This window comes from Balaenoptera ricei, chromosome 6 (assembly GCF_028023285.1).
Source record: "Balaenoptera ricei isolate mBalRic1 chromosome 6, mBalRic1.hap2, whole genome shotgun sequence".
NCBI lineage: Eukaryota > Metazoa > Chordata > Mammalia > Artiodactyla > Balaenopteridae > Balaenoptera > Balaenoptera ricei.
The window spans coordinates 111,368,507-111,386,960 of record NC_082644.1 but is presented as its reverse complement, the minus strand read 5'-3'; the positions used below and the strand labels follow the sequence as shown (position 1 = coordinate 111,386,960).

The following is an 18,454-nucleotide window of genomic DNA, read 5'->3' as shown; positions in this document are numbered from 1 at the left end:
CACCGAGCACGGGTTGGCCTGCACTCCTAACAGCACAGGATCTGGGAAGCCAGACTTTATTTCCATCCATATATGCTCTCGATGTGCCATGAGGGACCCCAATTCTCCACCAAGTCTGTCGGCAAGTTTTCTCCATAGGCCACTCTGACAGGCCCTGTGCTGACACCAGGGATCCAGGGACGCCTGAAACATGGCCCCTCTCTCCGGGAGTCGGTTGTAGAGAATGAGTTCTGAGGCAAGTTTACTACCTGGAGGACCACTCCAACCAAGTGAAGCTCTGAAGTGCTGTCCACGAGAAACCTAACAGGAGCCACACATGCAAGTCACATATGGAATTCCAAATGTTTTAGTAACTGCGTTAAAAAAGTAAAAAGAAACAGATGAGATTAATTTTAATAATATATTTAACTGAAATATCCAAAACATTTTCATTTCAACATATAATCAATATAAAAAAATATTGAGATATTTTACATTCTCTTTTCAAACTAAGTCTCTGAAATCCAGCGTGCATTTTACACTTACAGCGCATCTTATTTTGGACTCGCCACGTGTGGCCATTGGCTCCTGTAGTGGGCGGTGCAGGTCTGGACTTTGTGGCGTACTGATGGACCTCTGTGAACCGCGAGGTTGATGGAGGAACCAACTGGAAGCCTCCCAGGGCTCACCGAGTGTCTGTGACCTTGATCTAGTGTGGACCTTTACTCTCCTTACTCTGTCTGCCCATCCGCCCCACTGTCCAGGGCATCTAGGTGGGCAGGCCATTGACAGAACAAAGCTTGACTTTCGAGATAAAGGGTTTGAGGAGCGAGCTAAGAGGTCTGTGCTCTATTGATTTTTATTCAAGTCCTGAGTTCAAAAATCAAGCATTTTGTGCAAATTTTATTTGTTCATCAGACATTTACTGAGCAGATATTTTTTCCCGAGGCACAGGGATGAATCCCTTAAGGAAATGAACATTTGAAGGAGAATGGGGGGTGGGGAGGGGAAGATACGTGGTGGTAGTGAGCGGTAAGTCAGAGCACTGAAGGCAGCATCTGACCTGGGCGAATTCTTGAAGGACAAGTAAAGGTTTGCCAGGCAGATCAGGATGAGGTTGGTCATTCCACCTGCTGGGCAGGCAGGAAGCAGGCATGAGAGCCTCAGGCCATTCGAGGGTCTGCTGGTGAGCACAGGTTGGGAGGGGTCTGGGTGGGGCACGGCAGAACCCAGGTCTTGGAGAATTTGGAATGCCAGCCCAGGGCCTTGTTGAACGGTGGCCCCAGGACAGGCGGGGACAGCAGAGGTCTCGAAGCTGGGGTGTGGCAGGGTCACATTGCATTTTAGAAGATCCCCCTTGGCCTGTGTGGAGAATGGCTGAGGAGATCCAGGTGGGGGCCCTGTTAGGAGGTGATTACAGTGATCCAGGCTCGAAGTGGAGAGGAGGGCCTCAGACATGGGATGTGCAGGAGCCGGTGACCAGCCGAGGGAGCAGGAGGCGTCGAGGATGGCCCTTGGGCTCCCGCTTGGGTGGCTGAATGCTTGGAGCCGTGTGTGGAAATGCATCAAACCATCTTCGTGTGTACTGATTCCTTGAGTTTCCGCTTTAATGCAGCCACAGAGACTCCATCCCACTCGCCCGCCGCCTCCCAAGATACAGCGCTCGAGGCCCGTGAGTAGCCGGTGGTACTACCCTCCCGCCTAACACTGCCTGAGCCATCTCCCCGCCTGACTAAACCTCGGGGGTCTGAACTCAGCTGCCTTGCCAAAGAAAACCATGAAGTGGGTTATTCAGCTTCCCTCTGTGTGGCATGTCCCTGGACTTGCATTTTCTGGGCTTCTCTCTCCTTTTTCTGAATCAGTTTGGTGACTCGCAGGTCAGAGCTGTAGGCAGCAGGGTCGCTGTGTGGTGTGCTTGCCGTGTGTGCATCGTTTGAGCGCATCTCCTGGGTTGAGCCACGTTGCTAGCCAATGAGCTTTAAAGGCTGCAGCTGCCTCTTCCTCACAAAGGAAGCAGAAATCTGGCAGCAGGGGTCTGTTCCGCCAGATCTCGGTTTGCAGATGCATTTGATATCCCTTCCTGGGGGGTGGAGGCTACGCCCAGAGAATATTGAGCCAGCTCAGATGGAGACCGGGTTGCCTCATCTCCTGGGCCTCACTTGGGGCTCCACCTTCCCAAGCGAAGCTCCAAGTAAGGGCAGAAAAGCAGGATGAGATGTGATAAACCCACCAACACCTGGGATTGGGTGGGCAAGGGAAAGAGACCCATCTGTGTTTTCTCAAGAGAAATACCTTGGGAACATATGGGGTGTGGGTCCCATGTTTAGCATCAGTGAAGTCCTTTTCCTTGTGGGCTCAGACTTTGGTCATGCTGAGAGGCCTGATAACTTTAGCAGGTTCCCTTAAAGTGGGAAGAAAACTTGCCGGGACCATTGAGTGAGGGCTGTTTACCAAGAGAAGAGTCTCTCTGTTTCTTGTTCAAAGCGGCCACCACTCTTGCAGTCAAGCAAAAGCAGCCCTCAGAGTTCCCCACGAACCCGAGTCCCAGCCCCTCCCGCCCTCCCCACTGCGGTGTCCGCATCCATCTCGAAAGGTGTGGCGGCCCAGGGGTGCAGGTGACTAGGCTGAACTGCATCTGTTTCTCTTTTTTTTTAATTTAAGAGTTTATTTGAGCAAAAATTGATTCGAATCGGGCAGCACCAAACCGGAAGTGGTTAGGAGCGCCCTCGAACTGTGTCTGTTTTGAATCCTAGGCGCACGTACCCAGCATCGGTTGGGTGGCCACTCTCTGCGCGGATATTGGAAAGTTCTGTGGCACTGTTTCCCTTCCCTTCCCTACCGCATGCGGGAGTTAGAGGGCTGGGGTGGAGGCGGCCGTGACACTGCAGTTCCAACCACGTGTGACAGATCCATCCTGTACCCCAGTCAAACCGTGATCAGCACTGCTGTCGAGGGGCTGGAATGTTTCTGCTCACCGGAAGGAAGTCACAAACGGCAAAAAGAAACCACTTTGGGGGACAGGAAGCCAACTTCTGGGTCAAAGCTTGTGTGATTTAGTGAGAATTTCAGTACAGTCATTAGCAACATGGCTTTGGGGAGTAGACAGAGCCAGGCTTGAGACCAAAGTTGTGTGACTCTGGGCAGGTCCTGAAGCTCTCTGAGCCTCTCTCCTCTCTCTCTAATACACCCTCATTCATGGAGGATTTTGTGAGCATGATATAGATGACATTTGTAAAGCACCTAGCACAGTGCCTGGCACACAGTAGCAGTTCTTACTCTACTTAACAGGTTTCTAAATCTTACAGCTTCTAAGGAATGACCCAGTTTCTTAATAACCATCATTCACCTAGGATTTTCATAGTCGGCAAATCATTCTTGGCCACCTCAACCCAGCTGAGCCTCACAGTAACTCTATGAAGTAGGCATTGCCTCCACCTGTTTTAGAGATGAGAAAACCAAAGCCCAGTAACTTAACCCAAGTCCCTCAACTACATAAAGGGGTCACCAGACTCTAGAACCCATGGTCTTTTCAGCATACCAAGCTCCCCAGACCCTTCATCTCCATTTCCACAGAGTACAAAGGACTGGGGCAGAGCCTTCAGGTGAGAAAAAATTCATCAGCAGCCGGCTGGGCTTCCTGTGGAATCTCTATGGCAGTGTTAGATCCTGGCAGGCATGCAGAGGTGAGGAGAACTGATATTTACTGAGCACCTTTTGTGTGCCTAGACTGTGCTCCTTTGTCCTTACAACAGCCTGGAGGAGGCAGATGCTGTTTCCCCAAATGGCAGCTGAGACCACAGAGATGATAAGAGGCCACGCTGGCCTTTGAGCCCAGGCCTGCCTCTCTGCCCTGCCTCTCCCCACTCCTCACCAAGCAGCCTCTCCCAAGCCAAAGTCATCCAGAGGGTAGCTCTCAGAAGTCCTTGGAGAGACCTAGGATCCAAGACAGTGAGGGAATCTCTTAGAAAGTGTGATCCAGGGCAGGATTGCTCCCCTTGGAAGAACTCAGGTACTAGAGACAGCTACTGTGGGCTCCACATTGTGTCACCAGTGTGGGGACTCATACAGATTGGGGGGCGAGGGGGCTGGAATTCAGCCACATCCGTTGGCGACTGAGGACTTGGGAAGGCAAATATTGCCCTGAGCAAAGCCTGAGCAGCAGCTGCCTCTGCCACCGCCCTGGTGCAGGAGGTGACCAGCCTGGCACACGGGGCTGCACCCGCCTTGGGTTATGAGACTTTCAAGAGGCAGGTACCTAGCAGAACTGATTCTCCTGGGCCTGGAAGTCAGAGAGGCCTGTCCTGGTTTGAATCACAGCTTGGACACTTCTTGACTGTGTGATGTTAGGCCAGATGCATACCTTCTCTGAGCCTTAGTTTCATGATCTGTAGAATGGCTTGCTACACCTACCTGGTGGGGTGTGAGGTCATATATGTGTAGCACCTAGCACAGTCCCTGGCAAGAGGTGGGTACATGTACCCCAGTTCTGCCAACCCAAACACCTTCTGCCAAGCAGGGTCACTATGGGACTAATTTGGGAGCCGTAGAAGTTTTGTGCTTTCTTGGCCTTGCGTTCCCCAGTGCCCCAGGGTCTGTTCACTCCGAGTGCATTCATGCAAGCATTTCCAATGGGCACCACTGCACACTAGGGGTGAACCTGGGGCACATGGGCTATGGAAACCCTCAAGGGCCTCGAAGAAGATGGCCTGACAAGCTCCCATGTCAGGAGCCACTGGCCCATAGCCACACTTTGCCGGGTCACTTAGCTGCAGACATTCTGGGCAGAAGTGTGGCCATCGGCCCAGGGTAGTGGGAGCCTGGGGGCTAGCCATTCAGCCTTTCTGGAAGGAGCTTTGTAGCCTGGCACCTGTGGCTGGAGTTCAGATGTGACCAGAGGATTTAGATTTTCTTTTTAAAAAGAAGAAAAAGGAAAAAAGCAGAAGAAAGCCTTGCCAGTGTCTGGTGGGCTCAGGGGAGTGGGCCGGGGCGTGCAGGGGAGAGGCAGGCTGTGGTCGGCTGCATGTGAAGCGCTCTATAAGCTCTGTATTTATTATTTCTTGCTCACCATTAAAATCAAATGTACTCGGTGCTTTTGTATTCAATACACATTTAACCCTGCCGACTTAGATTTCTCAGGTTTTAAATCCAGTGGGGAATTGGCTGGTTTCCCAACTTTCCCCTCAAGTCCCCCTTGAACAGAGCTCCAAATCCCTGTTTAGCATTTTCTCCCCCAGCGCTGCTGGGATCCTAGCACTGGTGGGGCCGGTCGTAGTTGTGTGTGCATGTGGTTTCTTCCCTCATCCCCAGCCCCCGCCCTTCCTAAGCACCCCGGAAAGACGGATGTGATCGCTGAAATATGACAGGCCAGTTGTCTGTATCGTCTTGTGATTCAGGCTTAATTAAACCATTTTGTCTGTGTGTGTCTGTGCCTGGTTACGGCTCTAGCTGTACGTCTGCGGCTGTGTGTGTGTGTGTGTGTGTGTGTGTGTGTGTGTGTATGTGTGTGTGTGTGTGTGTGAGAGAGAGAGATTTGTGCATGTGCCTTCTCCTCCTGTGTGTGCCTCTGTGAGTGTGTATTTGTGAAACTGGGTATGTTGGTATCTCGAGGCCTGTGCGTGTCTCTGGGTGGTTGTCTGTCCATGAGTACAATTTCGTGTCTGCTGTTTTGTGTCTGCTTTGTCCACACCAGTCAGATGTGTGTGTGACTCTGGGTGTGTCTGCAGCCACGCGGGTGACTGTCTCTGGGTCCGCCGTGCCTTTCTCCCTCCCCCGCTTTGCTGCCTCCCTCCCCCTCCCGCCCCCCCCTTCCTGCTCTGTCTGGTTTATCATCCCTAATGAAGCAGTCTTCTCCATCGATCCTGCTGATTGCCAACCCATTCCTTTTGTTTGCTGGCGCTGAGCCATTCAGCGGCGCTCTGACAGCTCAGCTCGTCTAATTAGCTCTGTTGTTCTTTTTCCCCATGTTTCACCACGTTGCAAGTTCAGTTGAAGTTGCCACAAACTTAATCCCCCCATTTCAGCCACAAGTTCACATTCCTAACCTGCCTCTATTGTACAAGGAGCAGCTGTGGGCGAGGACAGGCGAATGGGCCTTAATGTCTGACCTTCCCAAAGCCCCAGCCCGGGACCTCCGGGGCAGGGCAGCGCTGCCCCCCTGACTGCACCCCGCCTTTGTGGTGCAAAGTCAGGTGCAAACCAGGTGATCCTGTGTACCAGCTGCAAGAGGAGTCCGGCTCTAGGCCGGGAAACCAGTTCAGGGTTCGCACGAGTGGGGGACGGATCCACTCGTTTATTCAGCAGCCAGTGACTGGATGTCTGCTTTGTGGCAGGCACTGTTCTAATAACAGTGATCATAATAGCAACATTATTAGGCACTTCTTAGGTTCCAAGCAGCAGCATCCATTTCTAAAAATCTCGCTGAGGAGCCACTGTAAACCAGGCAGTGAGCACGGTGCTAGGCAAGGGTAGGACCATCATAGATCCATCTTCTAATTTGGAGACACCCACACCCCGTCTTCTTTTTGTTACTGATAAGGTCACAGAGAAACAAGGTGAGCGTTTATTGAGCCCCCACTGTGTGCCAGGCCCCGCACTGGCACTTTCCCCGCATCATCTCATTGGATCTTCACAGTAATCCCAGAGCAGACAGCAAGTTTGGTGGAACGCACTTGGCTCTTACCACGTCTCTGATTTGCCAAACCAGGCTGAGATCAGGCCGTTCCACAGGAGAAACTCTGGTTAGGTCAGACGTGTGGGGACGTGAGGGCTTGATGAGACTCGTAAAGACTTGCCTCTTATACAGCCAACTTCTGTAACCTGTGTTCCGAAGCCATTGTGTTGTGTCGCCCACCAGTGCTGGGTTGGGGGCTGGTGGGAGGGTGGGTTCAGGGAAGAGGGCGGCAGGGATTGGAGCGTGTACGTGCTCTTCTTCCCAGTCTTGCCTGCTAAGCTCAGCGTCCGTGGCGTTTCCTGCCGTGGTCCCTCATCTGCAGAGAGAAAGCGGCCCCCGCACTGGGCTGCTCATTCATTCTTACTGGCAACAAAATTCACAGATAGGCTTTCTTCGCTTTCTCCAGTCCTTCTCTGGTGTTGTTCAGATGATGGTGCCAGATTTAAAGCCAGGTAATGTTGATTGGACCAAATGAGTATCCTTCTAAGGACGCCTAGAAATTCTTAGCCTAACTCTCATCACGGGCTCTGGTGGGAGAAGGGGGTGTCTTTTTATATGATCCCTCATCTTGGCTTTCAGAGGCCTCAGGTCAGAAAAAAACTGCCTTGCCGCTGCAGCCTGGCTGTGGACAAGGCGGCTGTGTACTTCACTGTCAATACGCCCACCTCCAGCCCTTGAGCTAGGCCCGCGTGGTGAGTGCAGCGCCCACACAGGCTGTGTGACTTCCAGGCCGAGCCCTGCTCAGGAGGACTGCACAGGGATGCCCAGGGCAGCACAGAGACGACTTTTCTTGGCGCTCTAAAGCTGTTAGTATTTGCTTCTCCCCACTCCCACTTAGAGAGGAAAATAGGCCTCCTGTAATCCAGTTGTAAAAAGAACAAAATAGGCATATGTACCCCAAAAACAAGGTCTGAGTGAAACCTTTTTGTTCTACCAAACTGGTTTCCAGGTTCCAGGAGAAGGCAAGAGGGACTCATCATTAATGAGAGCCTCTTTGTTCCGGGTCCTGCCCAGACAGTGTCTCACTGAACCCTCGCGGCAGCCCTGAGAGGAGGCAGGTGGTACCACCCCCGACCTGCAGATGAGGACACCCAGCCCTTCAGAAGAGCCTTTCCCCTTTGAGTAGGCCACAGAATTCCAGTTCACGGGTCGGCTGCAAATTCAACGGCCGTGTCTCCACGATAAGCAGAGCCTTTGAACCTATGCTGTGAAAATTCCTCAGCGTTTGTTTTAGGGCCACTTATCTGCATCTTGAGAATGTTCCTGTACGGCTTTTCCAACTGAGCCCTTCTTGGGGATTTCCCCCTGTGCCCATTCCAGGTGCGCCCTCCCCGGCCGCACGTCAGTAAGAGACCGAAGAGCAACATGGCAGTGGAAGGCCGGAGGACGTCCGTCTCGAGCCCTGAACAGTGAGTAGTACCCTGCTCTCCCCTCCCCTGTGTCTGCAGGAGCCCAGCGGGGCCAGCGCTTTGTGGAGACCATGTGGCAGCCCCGGCCTTTGAAAGGCCTCCCTGGAGCCCCGAGCGGGTGTTTCACAAAGAGGTCAGTCGGGGAACACGGCTTGATCTTCAGTGTCAGTTCTGCTGGCAGTTGTCACAGCAGCAGGAGGCCCCAGAGGCCAGGGAGCCGGGCACCCGGGCTGGGTTTTGAGTGGTGACGCCCAAGGGGTACTCAAACAAGCTCGGAAAAGGATTCTAGGCCTTTTCTTATGCTGAAGATAGCTGGTCAGAAAAAGAGAGTTAGGAACCTGGTCGAGGAGGCAACCTATTTAACGAGGGCCACCACCTTCCTAGGCCTGGGCTGCTCCAGGTCTCCAGAGCTCAGATTTACACACAGGACTGTCCTCATCCACTGCCCCTCCCCCACCAGTACCTTTGCTCACCTGTGCCTTAGCATTTATTTTATTATGACTTTGCTTTCCTACCTCCCCTTGGGCCCAGAGCTCCACAGGACAGGTGCTGGGTTTTATGCCCAGTACCAAGCATAGGACCCAGCTTAGAGTCCCTTGCTGGGTAGACATTGGGTAGATGAGGGGAATGACGAGGCAGGCGGACAAGCAGTGGCCAGAGGCTGAGCTGTCTGAATGCGGGAGGCTTAAAGCTGCTCACGGCCCCGACTTCAGAGCCATCTGGAGAAGGTAGCACTGCTTCCATCAGAGGAGTGCAGTGCTTCCCTCCGTCCCCAAGGCACACGGCCGGTGGTTTCTGCCCAGACAGCTCAGCAGCTACACACTGGCTTCCAGTGATGACCTGAAAAAGTGCATGAAACCATCTTGGTCTGGGGTTGTTGGGGGAACCAAAAAAAATTGCCCCTGAGACCCTGAGGTCCCTTGGGTGAAGAGGGGAATGCTCCTCGTGTCGGCCTCATTTTCAGAAAAGTTCTCAGGGAAGGAAGTTAAGGGAGACGGGAGACGGCACGTCCTAGCCAGAAAAGGAGCCCAAAGGAAGAAATAATTCCCAGATGTCGGGCTGTGGCCTCGCTCGGGCTGCAGTCCACTTCAGCTCTTCCAGGATTCTCTGGTTTATAGGATGGTATCACTTGAGACTCTCATGTTGTTACAGAACCAGCCCACCTAGACAGCCCTCAAACCTGTGTGTGTCTGTGTGTCTGTGTGTCTTGGGAGATGCTTGGTGATGCAGAATTTGGAAGTAGGACTCCAGAAGTTGGGTGTAGGTTTAACTTTTGCTGTGCACAATAGGACGGTGGGAATCTTGAGGACTATTTCCCTGCCATGGATTATGATTGCCCCCTTGTGGAGAAAATGCTGCATGTCTTCAGAGTGCCTCAGACCCCAAAGATTTCTCCTTAGGGGAATGAAATTAGTCACTTTTCTTTAGAGCCATCTCTTTAAAACTGGACTAAATATTTTAGACACTGTACTGGGATACAGGGTCATGGTCCTGTAGATATTGAAATGCAAATCCAGAATATCCTTGCTTTGCACCAAAAACACCCTGGACCAACAACACTTCTCGTTCTACAGAAAAACATTACCCATTTTGTGGCCAGGTTCCCGATTAGAGCTCGGACTTCATCACCACGTTTATTTACACTGTTGCTTTTCCAGCCCAGTGATAGGGGATTGCTTTGTCAGTACATGCAAAGAGCCAGTGTTTGGTAACCCCATCATTCTGGAGATTACCAGAACTATGTCAGTACCACTTTTTGTGGGGTTTTTTGTTTATGGGGTTTTTTTTTTTTTTGCAGTACACCTTGTTTTAGATTTCTTTTTGGGAAACATTTGGGGTTGAAATGAACCAGTGGGAGCAGGGGTGGCTAGTTTAGTGGGTTGGCAAACTGGCAGTGATAGAAAACAAATGACAGGTTCTCTGTGATCGTGCGTAACAGTGACCCGGGTCCGCCAGGAGATAGGGAGGTATGTTTTAGAACATCATTCCGAGAGTTTCTGTTCACATTTTTTTAATGTGATGGGGGGGGCATGGGGGGCCGGCAGAGCTGTTCTCCCATAATGCCAGTGACATTTCTGGTGCAACGCGGGTGTTTTCCTGCGTCTCTTCCCATGCTGCCTTCTCCCCCACCCCCACCCCCACCCCCCGTTGTGCTCCTCCACTTCCAAATGCCATGTCACAACAGCACTTGGATGTGTTTTTCTCAACTGTCATCAGCTGCAGCTGGCAAGACCAACTTCTTGAAACACAGGAAGCATCCAGCGGAAAATATTTTAATAAAACCGACTCCTCGTAAAATATTGTTTTGGGGAGGAAGGAACCAGCCCCACCGATCTGTCAGCATTGTGTCAGGAGACACAAGAAGACAAGCTGGTGGGCAGGAGCCACATCCTAATGGGCCTTTGTTGCTGGTGGTTCAGTGTTGGGCACACGGACTCGGTGCCTGGCCCTTTAATCTGGCCTGGATTTTCTTGAATCACAGATCTCTGTCTCCACTGGGAATATCAAAGTGCATCAGAAACTTAGAGGATTTGGGCGGCAGAAAGAGACACAGGATCTTTGAAGTTGAGGGAAGGATTCAGTCCTCCCGACTTCTTGCCCCAACTCTCACTTCCAAAGAAGCACATTAAGTAATTAACTTTGTGGACAGCAAAATGGAGCTGATTAAGAATCAGACAGTCTCCACGGTCTCCTGCAGCAGCTCAGCATCTGGAGTTCATCGAGGCCCAGTAGCGTCGCCAGCAGCTCTAAGGCCACTCCATCCGCTTAGGTCCGTTTTTTGCTTTCTAGCTCACGTCCATTCTTGCATCCATTCATTCAGCAAATATCTTCAAAAACCTACTAGGTGTGAGCTTCTTAGGACTTTTAAAGAAGGCCCCAAAGGGAATCCCAGTGCCGACTTCTTTTGACTTGCATTTTCCCGAAAAGAAATTTTTCCCATATCAAATTTTCTTCCCCAGTGGAAGGTAGGTGTCCTAGCCCCTCAAAACCATGTGATAGCAATTGGAAGAACAATTTACAAAGACTTCTGGGGAAAACATTCCCTCTGTTTTTCTGTTAACATTAGCTAATTAATATTCAGTGACTACTCCTCAAGAAGTATTAGCTACTTACGTTATTATTCAGAACAGGGCTGATGGTATGCCCCGAGGATCCCCTAGGGTAAGAGTTGGGGTTAGGAGGAATCAGACAGCTTGGGCTGTGGGTCAGAAGCCAGTTGGCAGTGAGTACAGTGGAGCACCTCATGTGTTCTAAGTCCTCTTAGGCGTCCCTTCCACAGAACAGGAACACTGGCTCTGAAAATGTATTGACCAGTGTTCCAGGGTCATCCATTTAGAAAGCGGCATGGCCAGGACTCCAAATGCAGCTCAGTTTCATTCTCTCCATTGCACTCTGCTGTCCATGGGGGTCCATTGTTCTCCTGGCTTTGCCCAGAGAGACAGCTCTGTGTCCTGAGATGACTTGCCCCGCACACCACCTTCCTCTCTGGGGAAGGTTCCCTGGGGTTGGGAACCAGAGCTGTTCAGTCCTCTTCCTGCCAAGGAGTCAGTGTTCCCTGGTGCCTGAGTGTTCCTATCTGGGGAAGAAAAGAGAAGTAACATTTACTGAACATCGCTTAAGATCGTGAAGGGTAGGTGGTAGCTTTACCATTTAACAGATGGGGAAACTGAGGCTCAGAGAGAGACTTTCCATAACTTGCCCAAGGTCTCAGGACTGGAAAGTGGAGAGGGCCTGGCCCTTTCTTCTTCAGCATCCAGGCTTTTTGTTAAGAACATAATTATGACTGTGAGCTACTCTGAGTGGTGAGGACGATGGTGGCTGCAGTGGGCACGGTGAGGTCCCAGCTCCCCACCTGTTAAAGGTGGGCTTTGGTTATTTCAGCAGGAGCGTGCATGGCTGCCAGGCCCCAGCTTATCTTCCCTTCGGCTTGTTAGATGTAGGGCAATTTCCCATCGAATGTGAGACTTTGAAAGAGCTGACAGCAAGCCCTAAAAGGCAGTGCTGTGCTAAGTACTGCCTGCCCCTCAGGACCACACACAGCGAGCAGACAGAGGCCAAAGGCGGGGGGTGACCTACTGGTCCCCAGGTGCCTCTCTCTTTCACTCTTTTTCACTCTTTCACTGCCGTGAGAGTTGGGAGGGAGATAGTCACAAGCAGCCTCCACCTTCTTTAATCTTCGCAGTAACCCAGAAGGGTAGGGCTGTCTTCCAAGTCCTAATGGTGACGGGGCTCGTGCTCAGCGTGGACCTGAGGCGTGCCCAGTCCCAGCCAGCTGCAGAGCCCGAGCTCTTTCAACGCGCACCTTGTCCGCTAAAGGTGGTACACAGAACACCCTCCAGTCGCCCGTGTCTTGACTGGCTGCAGGCTGGTTATTTGGAGTTCCATTGTACTAAGTGAGAATGGTCCAGATTCAGCCACCAGGGGCCCATAAGCCACTGCCCTGTCACCTCCCTGGCCAGATCCATGCAAAAACCTGCTCTCTTCCAGTAATTTTGTTTGTTTGTAAAAATAACCCAATAGCCTTATAGGCAGGCTGGAAGTTAGGGAGAAGAGACAAGTTCATTCTGAATCCCACTACTTCAGCTCAACTATGTACTAGCATTTCTGCAGATTCCTGTCCAGTCTTTTTTCTAGATATGTTTTGCAGAGCTGCCAGCTTCCTTGCAATATCCCATAGTACAGACTTGCCTCATGTCCTTGTAAGCCCCATTGGTGGTGACCACGGAAGATCTCACTGTGTGTATGTGTGTGGTCTGCCTGACCACGCTCCTCTTATGGGATTTGTAGATTGTTCCAGGTTTTCACAAATGTGAAAAATGCCAAAGTGAATGTCCTTGTTCTCCAAGTTTTTTCTAGTTTTATATCATTATAAGAAAAACTACCATTAACTGAGCACTTTACGTATGTTGTTTCATTAAATCCTCAAGAACTCTGGGGGCAGGGGTAGGTGTCATTAGCTCTATTTTACAGAAGTAGCTGCCACTCTGAGAGGTGGTCACTGCCCTTGGTCACACAACTAGTTAGTGGCAGAGCTGAGCTTCAGACGTCTCTTAACGCCAAAGCCCAACCCTTAACCAGTCTTACAGGCAGATTTCTGCTCCGTGTTACTAAATAACTTTCTGAAAGAATTGTACCACTTCACACTCCCATCAGAACTGTGGACTCCCTGGGAATCTGGGTCTGGGAGACCAGAGGAACGTGTGGCTGGCGTTAGAAATCCTTCTGGCCAAGGAGAACTTCTGCAGGTTGCGCTGCCTGGGCAGGCTGTGTGTGCACCAAACGGCCAGCCCAGACTTCTCAGGAATTGGAGAATCTGCTCGTCTGAATTGCACTGCATGACCCCAGCACCCAAAGCCCCAGAAGATTAAAATAAGATCAGAAGAAGCTGCCAGAAGCGTTTAGTGGGAGCTCTGCCCAGAGACCAGGTCTCAGAACACTTTGCAATTGTATCTCTTCATGCTGATTGCACACATGCGCTGGCAGGAGATGACATGCTGTTCCACCCCCACTTCCCCCAGCCCCGGCCTCCTCGAGACCTGGGCTCAGCACAGCCCCCTGGCTGAGGGTCACAGCCGGACCCCTCTCCCTCCTGCACAGACCCAGAGCTGCCCGAGGGTGGGGGCCTGGTGCACAGGCCTGGCTGGGCGTCCGCAGACCCGGGCAGCATCCTGGCCCACCAGCTGCCAGTCTGAGACCGTGGGCAAGTCTCTTTGCCTTCCTTTTTTTTTTTAACACCATGCCCGTTAACATCTCAACACAATTTGGGAAACTGCCCACAGGAGCCACACTAGCATCCTCAGCTGCAGTGACTGCTGCGGCCTCACCGATCTCACACTCCCCCCAACACCTCCCCCACGAGCTGCACGCTCCCTCCTCCCAAGGTCACCATGCCTGGGGCTTCTGGTGTAGCCGTGACCTGCCACGTTGTACGTCACCCACACACACCCGCACACGCTTGCACACCCTGGTAGCCTATGAGCAGGGCAGGGCTGTGTGACCTTCAGCTTTGACTCTTCAACTCCCCGACCAGAGCCTGGCCCAGCTCTGCTCAGGGATATTTACAGAATGAGTGAACAAAGGAATCACTGAGGGCAGCTTACAGCCCAGCGTCCTGGAGATGGGGGAGGGTATCAGTTAACAACCGCAAGTATGTAAAGAGCACCTACTATGAGCCAAGTGTGATCAGGATGTGAATCTGAAGCTACCAGCACCTGCCCAGCCTGGCGCTCTAAGAGCCAGAAACTGACCAGCCCCGGGAGCAAACCTCCAAGATGCCAGCTGGGCCCTGAGCCCCAGGGGGAGGGGCAGCTGTCTGGGCACTACCCCCCGGCAAGCCACCAGGACACCAAGCAGAAGGGCGCAGACCCAGTTAGCAAGGTGAGAGGCTCCTGACCTGACTCGGGCCCCCTCCCCTCTCCAACGGTGGGTTTTGGGCCCCGGAGACAAAGCCAAGCCAGAGGCCAGGCATGGAGCCTGAGCTCAGACTGGAAAAGCAGGAGCTGCCACAGAGCCTCCAGGGATATGCAGCGGCCCAGGAAAACACAGGACCCCCTCGTCTCCACCACTTCTGCCTGCTGCTTGGAAGGAGGGATTCTCCCAGGAGCTGTCACAGTAAGGCGAGTTAGTTCCAGCTGAAAAGCCAAGCCTTTAGGAAGCCCTCAGAAGAGGTGCCCCATCCTCAAGGTGTCACTGAGCTCAGTCTCCTCCGAAAGGCTTCGCCACCCCAACAAGCACCCTCACCATTCCAGATTTCACGTCACTATTTCCCAAGTGCCTGTTTCAGGCCCGGTACTTCGATATATGTCATCTTGGTGAACCACCCCTGCTCCCCAAAAGTCTTCATAGTGAAGGCACTGTTAGCTCTTCAGCCACAGGGGAACCAAGGCTCTGACAGGTGCTGTGACCTGCCCTGGGTCCAGCACATATACCAGGGTCTGCTGGGTCCCACGTCCATGTCCACTGCTTTCTCACCAGCCGCCCCCCACCAACTGCTGCCACGGTCCCTAGAAAAGACTCGGGCTCTCAGCAGGCAGAGACTGTCCTCGGGGCGAGGGGCAGTTGTTCCTCACAATCTACACAGTTGCTCTTCCAGGTAGGGAAAGTGCCCCCAACGTGTCCCCTTCCCCGTCTTCCCTCCAGCAAAGAGCATGAAGGGTGGGAAAGTGAAGCCAGACCTCTGCACCTACGTGAGTGTCCACCCAGCTCCTGGGAAAGGCTTCTCAGCCTGCTGGGCGTGGGTGTGGACAGGGGAAGTCGACACTAGTGATCTCTGTGGAAGGAAGGAAGGAAGGAAGATAGACAGACAGACAGACAGAGACGGGTTGATAAATAAGTGGATGGATGAACGAAGGTTGCAAAGGCAAAGGGCACCACCAATCCAAGAGACGGAGATCAGGACAGCTGAGCCCCCCCATCACCCCCTGACCTCGCACATGGCCTTCAGCCCTCACGCTGGGGGGAAACCCTCCTCCAGCTGGTCCCTGCCAACCCTGCCTGCCTCTTCTCTTGAAACCCCACCCCAGCCTCAAGCCCCTGTGCCCCCTCCTCCACAGAGACACCTCCAGGCCATTGTGCGGCCTCTACTGGACTCAGATTAAAAGCCTCATGTCACCTCCCAAATGGAGGCTTGTCCAGCAGCCCCTGAGCCAGGCACGCCCACCACTGCACTCTGGCAGAGCACGTCCCTAAAGGGTGGGCAGGACCTGGCCTCACACTCACCCGTCCCCTCTGGACCAGTCCGTGTGACAGGAAGACACCTTCTCATTGGTGATCACGACTCATTACAGCAGTGAGTCTCTCATTACTGTTCTTAAGTAGATATTCACATACTGCTGAATACAAAGATCCCATGTCCAACAGGTTCCCATATCTATCATCAGTCCTTCCTCCCTGGGAACAGTCCCAGCCTGGCCCCAGGCCACACAGGGAATAGCTCCAGTGCAAGTTCCGGAGCATCCCCTGTGGGTCCTGCACCAAGCTTGTTTCCCCCAGAGACCCCTCTGACTTGCTTCAGAGGCTTTTTCTCTGTTTTTAACCCATGCACATGCTAAGCTGTGCTCTAGAGTGTCAGCCCTGTGTAATGGTGCTGGAGGTGAGGCATGGCGCCTCTCTAGGCGATGGGTGCTCTCAGATCATTCTGATGTGCTGTGACATGCCCAGCTGGGGACCGGTGACTTTGACTGGGAAGGTCTTTGAAAGCAGGGGCCACCCTATTTGTCCTTTAACACCTAGGGGAGACTGCTCAGGGTGAAGAGGCCCAGAATTTATTTGTTGGCAGGTGAGTGTGGCATCTGGGTAGTAACTGAACATGCACTGGGCACTGTGTGAAGCCCTTTATGAATATTTTCATTCAACTTTTGTGGTAAGACTAACAGGAGGGCTATAGAATCCCCATTTTGCAGCTAAGAAACTGAGGTTCAGGGAGGTACAATGACTTTCCTGAGGTCATCTGGCTGGCACGTGGGGATTGGTGGAAGGCTGGACAGACGGGCCTCGTCCAGGGGCCTGTCGCTGCCTGTCAGCCCCACAGGAGCCTTGTAATCAGGGATGCCAGAGCGGCCAAGACATTTAAAAGTAAAGATCCTTTGTGCAGGAGTGAAATGATCCTTTAAAAAATGATCACCAGCTCCCCTCGTTACCTCTGGAGACCAAGTCCTTGCTGACTTTTTCCCCTTCTTTATCTCAAGTACATTTAAATGTCAATTAAATTTGAAATATCTACATTTGTCAGCATTTCATTTTGGGCCAGCGTGACGTGCTGCTGATTTGTCCACGCGATGTGACACATGAAAAAAACTCTCGAGATGCAGATCTTCCTCATTAAAAAATAAGCCTGTACGATCCCGGCACGGCAGAGAGCCACAGAGCACGTCCCCGCTTCCTGACGCCGTGTCTCTGACATGGTATTTAAAAAGGAACAGCCGCGCCTGTCACCACTGTCACACGCGCGCGCTAGCCAGCGACACGTTAAACCAAACATTAGAAAGGGTTCGGGGAGTCATCTGCATGGGAACTCCGTGCCGAGATGAGGTGGGCAGAGGCGGGAGCAGCCGTGGGAGGTGATGGGGTCTGAACGTGATGGACAGCGGGCCTTTCTTTCGCGCCGAGACTCCGGCAGTCCTTGCTGGGTTGCCAAGTTCGCCACGACCTGCCTTTTCACAGACAGCTCTTTGTGTATAATAAAATCCAGGCAAGTGGGGGGCGGCAGACTGCAGGGTAGTAGCTGAATTGGGTTAATGAGGGAAGAGGTACGCGCTTTTTTTTTTTCATATTCTGCCTTAAGCTAATAAAAAATTTAAACCTGGACATATTCGACGGTTCGTCCTTTATCTCTGACAAATATCTGACTGTATGTTTCACGGGAGAACATGAGCAGCTGAATTTAAATAAGTTTATTTTGAAATCTCACCTTTTATCAAAAGCAGAAGGGGAAACACCCTACCCCTTATTTCACCGTTTCAGGTCCACAGAACTGAAGAGGCAGGATCACAGAGTGGTTCAGAGTTAGGCATATCTGGATTCCATGCTCTACCCTTAACTTCTGTGTGACACTGGGCAAGTGACCTCCCCTCTCTGAGCCTTGGCTGCTTTATCTGCCACATGAGGATGTGATGAGTAATTAATCAGAAACCGTACGGACAGCATTTAGCCCAACACTTGTAAATACTGCTAGTGTCATCATCCTTATCCATGTGGCCCAAAGCCTGGACCTGAAGAAACTCTGATCAGACCACATGGCAGAGTTCTCATCTGGGTGTTCCATCACTCTTGAGAGACAGATGGTGTGTCCAGGAGACACCCTGGACCTCTCGTTGACGTCAAGACTGCCCGACCGGCCTGGCCAGAAGAGCTGGCTGGAGAGGAAAATGGTGAGCTGTAAAGTGAGGCTCCCTGTCTCCCCCCACCTCACCCCCACACGCCCTCCGTGATCTCGCGTGTGGGAGGCACTGGATTTTGACAGTGATGGGAGGTGCAGCAGCCTGAGCTGATGAAGCCAAGGTCCAGTCCAGCACAAAGGCTCTTTGCTCCTGTGTGAATCCAGACATTCCTGGCATTCAGCTAACGTGCCAAGCTGTGCTCTCTGCTTACTTGTCAAAGCCAGAGGAGGGGACTGTGCTTGGATGGATGTTGGAAAGGCATTCAACATGGATTTGAGGGCCACCCAGAGCCTCAATTCAGTTTGACCCAAGCAGAGGTGTGGGTCCCCCTCATACACATCTACCACCAGCCCAGGGGACAGGAAAGAGAGGGCCCTGGACTGGAATCCCTGCTCATCACTTCCTGGCTGGGTGGCTTGCTCACGCCTCTCCTCTTCACCATGAAGTGCTCAGCTGGGACTGGGTCTGCTCACTACAAGCACTCGGGAGGTGCCTCTCGGTTGGGTGCGTGGATGAAC

At 52.4% G+C, this 18,454-nt stretch overlaps 1 protein-coding gene across 8 annotated transcripts in view; it reads left to right on the top strand.

The window, feature by feature from the left end:
- The window catches only part of DENND1A (DENN domain containing 1A), a 534,065-nt gene that overhangs the window by 504,625 nt on the left and 10,986 nt on the right, over window positions 1-18,454 (top strand). For 2 of the 8 annotated variants that reach the window (XM_059925585.1, XM_059925583.1), the window contains exons 20-21: window positions 1,595-1,651; window positions 7,970-8,058. In XM_059925585.1, the coding sequence (XP_059781568.1) occupies window positions 1,595-1,651; window positions 7,970-8,058 (146 nt within the window). Of the gene's footprint in view, window positions 1-1,594; window positions 1,652-7,969; window positions 8,059-8,097; window positions 8,192-10,275; window positions 10,702-18,454 lie in introns of those variants that run through there. The other 6 variants (XM_059925587.1, XM_059925590.1, XM_059925586.1 and 3 more) reach the window with 4 other exon arrangements.